This window comes from Abramis brama, assembly GCF_963993115.1.
Source record: "Abramis brama genome assembly, chromosome: 9".
NCBI classification, from domain to species: Eukaryota; Metazoa; Chordata; class Actinopteri; order Cypriniformes; family Leuciscidae; genus Abramis; species Abramis brama.
In genome coordinates, this window is record NC_139971.1 from 26,323,763 (window position 1) to 26,334,024 (window position 10,262).

Below are 10,262 nucleotides of genomic sequence, written 5' to 3' on the forward strand. Positions count from 1 at the left end.
ACTAATGTTAACAAATGACACCTTATTGTAAAGTGTAATTACCACAATTTCAACCGGTTTGAAGGTAGAATCTGGAAAATATTCTGTAACAGTAAAACTTAAAGTCCCCCTGTGGTGAAAATCAAGTTTTTAATGTAGTTTATATGTCTATGTGGTGTTTTTAATATGATTTATGACAAACCATGTGCAAATTCATGTTAACACCATTTCTGAGTATTTTCTCCTTAAAACCGCAGTGAACCAAAGACAGTCTCAAAAACTGGTTTGAAATCGCTAGTGTTTCTGACGTCACAAACCATGTAACCAATCCCATCAACATAGGGGCGGGCTTTAGCATATCATTAACTGCTGCGAAGCAAGCGAGTCTCAAGAGAAGCTAGGTTATCCCGGGTACATTTAGCAATATAGCAGGTGAATTATGTAAATAATGTATATTATGATGAACTATATGCCTTTCTCCACTGACGTTCTAAGTTGTTCAAAGCATTTCTAAGGATGCTGATTTTTAGTCTGACTCTGAGATTGCGAACAGGAACATAGTGTGTAACATTAGCAACACATTACTAGCTGTTAGATAAAGTCAAGCAAAATTCACTCTTCCACTTCTTTCTAATCAGTTTCTCGTTCAAATATATATGGGTGAATTCAGCCAGTATTTCTCTTACCATTGTGCAGCGTTTACTACAGTAAAGTTGACCGAGTGGATCAGGTATTCTGAGCTGGTGTGAGTGAGTGGAGGCAGAGAATAATTTGCGTATTCATGGATCCACTTATACTAAATGAAGCAAGGGTGTTCAACCTATTAAAAGCAATGAAGATTTTTTTTTTGTCATTTTGGTGATCAAAGATAAAAGGGATAAAAGTATTAACTACAGGGGGACTTTAAGGTTAAGAGAAAGATGAAACTGAGGATTCAGATAAATCAATATAAAACATTTTAATTAATTTTTTCTGAATTCAACGTTCCAGGCTTTCAGTCCAGATTCTGCAGGTAGTGTGAGAACACAATCACTTCTTAACAAATTTTTTGCGTGCTGCATTTGGATTTGTCCGTCGTCTTCCTCCTCCGGTCTGGGTGTCCCGCAGGTGTAAGCTTGCTGACTTGCTGTAGACATCGTGCTCAGTGAACGGCGAGCTGCCGGCCAGGTAATCTGGGTCAAACGCATCAGTCTTCTGCCGAGCTTTTTTAGACAACCTCTGCTGGGGGAAACGCTGATCTTCCACCAGGTGCGGGTTGCTGGCGTGTTTTCCTCCTTGAGGCAAAGGTAAAGAGTGCTGCAGAGGACCGGAGAAGAGACAAACCATACGTACATGTCACTGACATTAATTTGTATGATACTACTAATAATACAAAAACTATGAAGCAAATTAACATGATTTCTAATGCATTTAGCTTATAAACAACATTGAATTTATCATCAAAACATTACTCACTCGCTTCCCCTTTGAATTCAGCACTTTGGGATTCCTGGAAAAATGCATCTGCATGGAGGTGTCCTCATTCACTGTGACAGCAACCTTCTTCAAGGTGTCGTGCCCACAATTTGGACAGAAAGATTTGTTCATATTGGTTGTTGTCCTGAAAAAAAAAACAATTAAATATGTAATTACAGTGTCCATGTTACACACATCACATATTATTATAAATGTGTAATTAATGCTGCTACAAAATGGTTATTTTCCGAGGTGAATCCATCACTCACTTGAAGCAGGCATGACAGCGCAAAATGTAATTCCTGGTATTCTTAATGAGCATGCCATTAACAGACAGCACATGCAGTCCAATCTGAATCAGAACATTCTGCAAGGAAAACAAGATGATTTTGTTGTGACAAAATAATAGACATAACTTGTATAAAATAGATTGAATACATTTCTATCGTTACATATTCTTTTAAGTTGTCCGTATTACAGTGTAATGTAATTATACACTTAAGTAAGCAATATTGCTTAACTATGGCCCGGTTTCACAGACAGGGCTTAGATTAATTCAGGATTAGGCCTTAGTTCAATTAGGACATTTGATAGTGTGCATCTTGAGACAAAACAATAGCACTGACAGATATGTCAGTGCAAGTTTATTTCAGTTAAAGAAGCTCAAACATGCATTTTAGTCTGGGACTAGGTTTAATCCTTGTCCGTCAAAACCGGGGGTATACTTACTATAGGGTTAAGATTAAGGTTTGGTATAGCTGTATAACGTATATTTATTACTTTAGTAACTAAATGTAACAGGGACAACGTAAAATAACGTTACCTTTTCTACTATTAAATAATACATGTAGCTGTACAACAAATAACTTTTAATCCTTTTATAACAACTCCGAAATTTACCACATTGGCTTAAAGTATGTGCATGATTAGTCAGTACACATTGTTATAATGAAAAATAAGGATAACACTTTTACAATAAGGTCCCACAAGTTAATGCTTTAAATAACATTAACTAAGAGTAATGCATTTGTTATAGTGTTTATTAATCTGTTAACATTAGTTAAAAAACACAACTGTTGACTGTTGGATCATGTTCGCTCAGGTCAGGTTTGCTCATTAGGGATAGTTCACCCAAAAATGAAAATTAGCCCATGATTTACTCACCCTCAAATCATTCCAGGTGTATATGACATTCTTCTTTCAGACGAATACAATCAGTTATATTAAAGGGGTCATATGATGCGGTTTCTTGTTTTCCTTTTCCTTTTTTATGTAGCTGTTAGTGCAAGTATAAGATCTGCAGAGTTACAAAGCTCAAAGTGTCAAACCTAAAGAGATATTCTTTTATAAAAGTTAAGGCTCAGTCAAACACGCCCCCACAAATCTATGTCAGTATGTGGGGGCAGAGTTTCATTACACCACCCAAATGTATACGCAAAGAAAGAAGGCGTAACTTTTATTCTCGCTGCATTATTGTTGCCACCATGTCGTAGAGATGCTGTGTTTTTCGTTGCGAAAGCCAAACTACTTAGTTTGGCCTTCCAAAAAAGGACACAATTAGAAAACAGTAGGGCAATTCCATCTTTGCAGGTACAGTCTGGTGCTTCTGACTCACAGACACAGCCTGTAAGTATGTTTTCATATTTTAAGAATTTGCTCATTCAAACGCGAGTTTTGAGCAGTATAGAGTAACGCTTGTATGTCGTTTCTACAATCTCAAATGCAGACATGGTTTTATGTTTACACAGTGTTCTCTCCACCGTAGCGAGTGAAAAGACAATAAAGTCATTATAATCAGTAAGTATGTCCCCAATTAAATAAAACCTTATCAATCTGATAAGATCTGGCCCAGTTGCGCTGGCAAAGCTGATTGATCAGCTTGGTCATCTGCATTTTCCGGATCCGATTCGGGCTCAAATTGATAAGGTAGTGTTTCACCTGTCATTATTGCTTTGGGAGCTGATGTTCCAAATATGGTAAGGGGTGTCACATTTCCGTCACACGCTTAAGGTTTTTGGGCCAATCACAATGTACTGGATCGCTGGGCAATCAGAGCACATCGCGAGTCGCAAGTCGACTTGGGCCAAAAGAGTGACACTTGACGATGTATGATGTAAAATTCTCGTTTTAGACTTCTAATTCGTGACTGGTGTTTTGTTTTGCTCTATCCTCTGAGCTTCCGCGTTCGTCATTACGTTGTGCGTCAAGTTCAAGGGTTACTCTTTCGCTGTAAATTGATGTGTACGGCCGTCTGCCGGAAGCTAATTATTTTAGTCGATAAAGTTTTAAATATGGATATTTTTCTTACACGAAAAATCACACATCGCTTCACTTCAGAAGGCCTTTATTAACCCCAACAGGGCCGCGTGGAGCACTTTTATGATGGATAGATGCACTTTTATCATGGATGAATGCATTTTGATGGACTTCAAAAAATATAGAGCCATTCACTACCATTCTAAAGCTTGGCCCCAGACATTTTTTAATATAATTCTGATTGTATTCGTCTGAAAGAAGAATGTCACATACACCTAGGATGACTTGAGGGTGAGTAAATCAGGGGCTAATTTTCATTTTTGGGTGAACTATCCCTTTAAATTATAAACGGATACAACTTTTGCTTTTAATAGTGTTAAATGTTGAAATTAGCATTAACTAAGATTAATAAATGCTGCAGAAGTTTTTTCATCGTTAGATTATGTTCCAACTATAGTAGTTAACAAAGGTGGGCACAAATACATCAAAAACTATTTTGTTACAAACTACAAATACTGGCTCATGAAATGTAACAAAATAAAATACAAAATACTGATGTGAAAAATGTATTTAAATAAAATACAAGTAATTAGTATTTTGAAAATACAAAAATACTCCCACAATAATCTTAAAGGGTTAGTTCACCCAAAAATGAAAATTCTGTCAGTAATTACTCACCCTCAAGTTGTTCCAACCGCGTAAGACCTTCGTTCATCTTCGGAACACAAATTAAGATATTTTTGATTAAATCTGAGAGCTGGATCACTCCTCCATAGGCTTCTAAGGCATTAAAACACTACGTGAAAAAACTCGAGGCCCAGAGAGAAGGAAATGAAAAGTGGAATAAAGTCGTTATTTTGGGGGGGTTTTGCGCACAAAAAGTATTCTTGTCGCTTTATAAACTTAAGATTGAGCCACTGTAGTCACTTGGACTATATTAACGATGTCTTTAATACATTTTCTGGGCCAGCAAGTTATAATGCCTTAGAAGCCTATGGAGGAGTGATCCAGCTCTCAGATTTAATCAAAAATGTCTTAATTTGTGTTCCGAAGATGAACGAAGGTCTTACGGGGTTGGAACAACATGAGGGTGAGTAATTACTGACAGAATTTTTGGGTGAACTAACCCTTTAATGCCGTTTTTAAGAGGAGCAGCGCCACTTCTTCTCCTGTGTTCAAAACTCATTCACTTCTTGGAGGGAGCCCGGTCTACAGGGTGTCACATGATTTTCGTGCATCTGACCTGGACATTGCCATTGCCAACATCAGACCGAAAATATGGTGTATCATTTATATATATATATATATATATCAAATTATATATAGTATCATTTCCTATGGTGATAAGCATATGGTGATTTTTCTTAAGTATTTAAGTATTTGAAATACTCTAAATACACTCCCTCAAAATATTTTGTTACAAACTACATTTTATTTTTTCCACACCTGCAAAATACAAATTACAAAATACACTAAAGTAATTAAAAACGTATTTAAAATACATTTAATTGAAATACTGCCCATGTCTGGTAGTTAATGTTAACAAATGGAACCTTATTGTAAAGAATGCTTGTTTTCATAATCTAGTAACTTTCTTAGCTTTTTATCTGCTGATGTAAACAAGGCCCATGGTTGGGAAAATATAATATTATAAAATTTGTGAAAAAGTTTTAAATGATTATTTCCAATGTCTAATGAATTACCACAAATACCTGCATGGCAAAGTCAGTGGTCATGCAGCCCACTTTGACATCTGTTGAGGGTACCCAGTTACCAGCATCCATCTGGACTCGCTTTATGTTGCTGGGAGTAATCCAACCGCCACCATCCTCATCATCTTCTTCCTCCTCCTCCTCCGCATCATAATCATCATCATTGCTTTGTTCTCCTTCTTCCTCACGTTGGTCTCCTTTAGTCCCATCGTGTTCTTCAGATTCAGCTGTGCGACAGTCAGCAGACAGATCAACAGACTCTAGTTTGTTTGTAACTGTGATTGCGTCAGCCGCCTACGGAGAAGGAAAGAAAGAAGGAAAATAATTAAGTTCAAAATATTTCATTGTCTAACGTGATTGTGGCAGTGGTTTAGATGATGTCTGTTTCCTCACCAGCATTTCCAGTATATCAGCCTCAATGCTGGGCAGAGGATTCCTCCAAAAATGAAAGCTGTTGAATTGTGAACTATCAGGGTCTCGTGGCTCATTAGCAGTAGTTGATCTTTGGACAACTGTTCCTGGTTTACCTGATGACTTTTTTGGAAAAAAAGCTTAAATTAATAGGTGGATAGGCGCCCCCCAATTTTAGGTAGATCTGCATTATTAATACACATTGTTAACCAGTGAGGCATTTCACCGGTTAGTTCAGGTTTCTGAACCAGCCATAGGCAGCAATGTCATTGCAACATTCAAGGCCCAGAAAAGGTAGTAAAGATGTCGTTAAAATAGTCCATGTGACTACAGTGGTTCAACCTTAATGTTATGAAATGCAGCAGTGCAGCGCTTCCGGGTTCTATGTCAGAACGCCGGCTCATTATTGGCTAGCTCCTGCGTCAGCATTACACGCACGCAAACAGTGAACAGCGTCGGCCAATAATGAGCCAGCTTTCTGACGTATACTACACTATCAACGTAGCGTTTACTACGTGATCAACATAGCAGACTGCCATGGAGAGAAGAGATTGTTGAATGAAGTGGTTATTTTTGTTTGGTTTTATTGCGCACAAAAAGTATTCTCGTCACTTCATAACATTAAGGTTGAAGCACTGTATTCACATGGACTATTTCAACGATGTCTTTACTACTTTTCTGGGGCCTTGAAAGTTGCAATAACGTTGCTGCCTGTGGCTGGTTCAGAAACCTCTCAGATTTCATCATAAATATCGGAAAATATTTTTGGAAATGGGCGTGTAAAGCTGTGGAAAAGTGGGAGTGTAAAGGGTAGGAAGAGTAGAGACAACAACCAATAAAACACAGATCTGCAACACACTCATTACAGACAATGGGTCTCATTCATGAAACATTCGTAAATATACGAGTAAATATGTGAGTGATTTGCGTGTAAAGAGACATTCCCGAAAATTCTTCTCCTGATTCACAAATACTTCGTAAATGTCAGATGTGATAGTGAAATGTGTGTGTGTATTAATGAATTCCAATCAGTCGTAAATGGGATGCGCGTGCACGCTCATTCTCTCAATTACCATAAATCCCGCCCATTAAATCCGACTGACAACTATATATGGGCATCATATTATGACACCAAACGAAGGATTTCAACATGTCTTCTCAAAAGCGAATGAAGAAGAGAAATTTCTCAGATGCAGAAATTGAAGTTTTATTATCAGAAGTTCATTAAAAACGCCACATTTTATTTTCAAGCGTACATAGTGGCGTATCAGGTCCTAAAAAAAGGAAGCTTGGCAGCATATTACAGATGCAGTTAATGGAGTTTCATCTGTTAATCGAACAGTCCAAGAAGTGAAAAGAAAATGGTTCGACATGAAGCACGACTGCAACACTTGTGACTTGCGGACTTGTTAAAAAAAAATATATAAAAAAATGAATAAACAGCTTGAATATTAAAAAAAAGAAAAAAGAAAAATGAATAAACAGCTTGAATATTAAAAAAAAAGAAAAAAGAAAAATGAATAAACAGCTTGAATATTAAAAAAAAGAAAAAAGAAAAATGAATAAACAGCTTGAATATTAAAAAAGAAAAGAAAAAAAAAGAAAGAAAAAAAGACTTGCGGACTTGTGTTTCGTTTGCAGATGCTATTACTGGCTCTCGTAATAAAAGTAAAAAGAAAAAACATATGTAATTACTATATATAATATTTTTTCAAAATGCTGTGTAAATATGTACCTGATTAAGGTGAATTAAAATGCAGCCTTATTAATGAGCAAAACGTTCGGATGTTAAACGCACTATTTACGCGTGGCTGGGAGCAGGTGTAGATTTCTTTCGTACCAACTAACATTTGGAAAATACGAACATTTTAATGAATCCGAAAATTTACGCTAGAACCACTTTACACACGATTTACACAAAAATTCGTTCTGCTCGTGTTTCATGAATGAGACCCAATGAATATTCAAATATGAGCAAAGAAAAATACAAGAGTTGGGGGCAACCTATTTTAAAAATATAACCCTATGACAACAAGCTCACAAAAATATTATCATTAGAGACTACTAAACAACTATCATGAACAAATCAAATACGTTTTATTTTTAAAATACGTTTACGTTTAATCAAATACGTTAAATTATTTTTAGAAATATCAACAAATCAGCATTATAACTTTGCAGAGTTACTGGTCTATATGAAAAACGAGGAAGAACATTAAGTTTATTTATTTCAAATCAATATTTACATGAAGTTTACAAGCACTACAAATCACACATTAGAAAAGAAAGAATAAAGGCAGTTACTTTTTCATCCATTCTTTTTAAAAATGTTGATTTACATCATTGTATTTTGTGTATCAGAATAATTAATCGTGTCATTGCGCTGATGCCACTGTATGAGTGTCCACATATGTATATTTCATTTGAAGAAAACATAAGATGAAATATGTGCGCATACTCTATGCTGGTTCCTGTTTGGAGCACTACAGTATATGAAAAACGTCTATACAAACTTGAAACATGCCTGCTCCGGTCTGGATATGAACTGTAATGCGCATTGCTAAACTCATCGCACTGTGTTCTGTGTGTTGTTGCATATTAAATGTTGTTACGGTCATATTTTCCATGTGTTGGTAGTCAAACTCCACCTCTGACAGCATCGCGGGGTAAATGCAAACAACTTTTGTGTTACTGTACTGAGGAAACATACACTTACGACTCTGAATTACGAGTCTGAATGACAACAAAGCAAAGTTGAACAGGCAGAGCAGTTGTGAACGAACAGCGCTGAAACGATCTTTTGAATGACATGACATTTTAATTCTCTAGTGTAATGTGATCTCATTCATTATACAGCACAGTGATTGGATTAAAAGAGTTCATTCTCATGAATAAAAAGCTCAGAAACTGATGACATAGACATGTACTCTCCAGCAACGGCACAACTAACTTTATGACATTGGATCAACTTTGCTTTTTAAAGAACAAAATAGCTCAGAAAAATTAAAAAAATAACCAATTTTCCCATAATAATAAACACGAGTGCTATCGTTGTTTTCATTTATATGCAACCTGTACATACTGTATCTGTTAACATCTCAAAAAAATGTGTTTTAGGGTTTCATGACCCTGTATCTAAATCAAAATGAAATAAGCCTGGGAAATTCATTTCAATGACATTATTCAAATATAGATTGCATTTGCAAGTAATGGCTTACTTTTGATGGTAGATGGAAACCAGCAATGCCAACAGGAGTCTCTGGATGTCTTTGTGTACTGCAAATTTCAACCTGAAAAACGAATAGAACAGTGTCTTAAACCAGAACAAATGTGAATGCATGTGAATTAAAATCTGAATTAAACATCAGTACCTTTTTCTCAGGTTCTTTCTTCAAATGGTCAGTTCCTACATTCTCAGTTTCCAGTTGATAAGTCAAAGCCAAGACCTTGATGTCTGTTGCTGAAAGACTGGGATAGTCTCCAGTCTTTTTAGCAAATTCTGTCACTGTGATATAAAGTAAATAAATAAAAAAATATGCATAAGTCACCAACCATAACACATCTCCAGCACCCAAATAGACTTTTAAAGTAAGATGCATCAACAATGGTAAAAATTGTTATTACCAAATCTTATGTACTCTGGAAATGGTTCTTTGAAATTGAGCTTGTATGGCAAAAAAGCCAAGCTCCTTTTAGTTGGTTTATCCCGAATTTCATCAACAACATCCTTCGAGGTATAAATGTTCCTTCCAATTTCCTAAAACAAAGTAAAACACAAACAAACATGTGACAACGGATAAAATGCATGCTTTCATTTTGGGTCTGGTATGCATTATACACGCAGGAGCACATACACAAACAAACAAACAAACAAACAAACAAAAAGTAACATATAAACAAATTATGTGAATACATTGTATCACTTATAAACATAATGTATTAATTAGTTGTCCAACCGGGAGGTGTCAGGCTGTCAGCATTCTCCATGGTGCTGAATGATTGAATTTATTGATGCGCCATGGCAAATTGTACTCCCAAAACATTTTAAAATACACTAATGTACTACTGTGGATCACTGTGGAAAAACGTCGCATTACCATGATATTTTCTGTTAGTGTGCCACAATCGTGCCTACATACAATGCGTCAATTATTTATTCTAAATTATAGTAACTTACACATACTGCACCAGCACGCACATATCAGTTTCGTCATTTATCCGGTGTCAAACTGACATTTCTGGACAGCAATATTAAAATAGTTAAAAAGAGAAGCCAACTTTATCAACAATAACTCACGTGCAGAGAAGCCCTTTTAATAAAAGCGCCAGTATCTGCCACAACATGCTCCACCATGATCGCCTCCATCTTGACAGTATGGGAGAAGAAGCGTGCGCAGCTTCGGACGTGAACTCTCGCGAGAAGACACTATTGTCCCGTTAGTTTTACGT

The 10,262-nt window shown here is 36.3% G+C and overlaps 1 protein-coding gene across 1 annotated transcript; it reads right to left on the reverse strand.

Annotated features, from left to right (window-relative positions):
- Positions 1 to 918: 918 nt before the first annotated feature.
- On the reverse strand, positions 919 to 10,216 carry nob1 (NIN1 (RPN12) binding protein 1 homolog). Its single transcript, XM_084124526.1, has 9 exons — positions 10,111 to 10,216; positions 9,438 to 9,570; positions 9,185 to 9,318; positions 9,032 to 9,103; positions 5,796 to 5,936; positions 5,403 to 5,696; positions 1,704 to 1,801; positions 1,435 to 1,579; positions 919 to 1,275 (listed from the first exon to the last, which is right to left on the reverse strand). Exons 1-9 carry the CDS (start codon positions 10,177 to 10,179, stop codon positions 1,009 to 1,011), a joined length of 1,353 nt encoding a protein of 450 aa, XP_083980652.1. The 5' UTR covers positions 10,180 to 10,216; the 3' UTR covers positions 919 to 1,008.
- Positions 10,217 to 10,262: the final 46 nt, after the last annotated feature.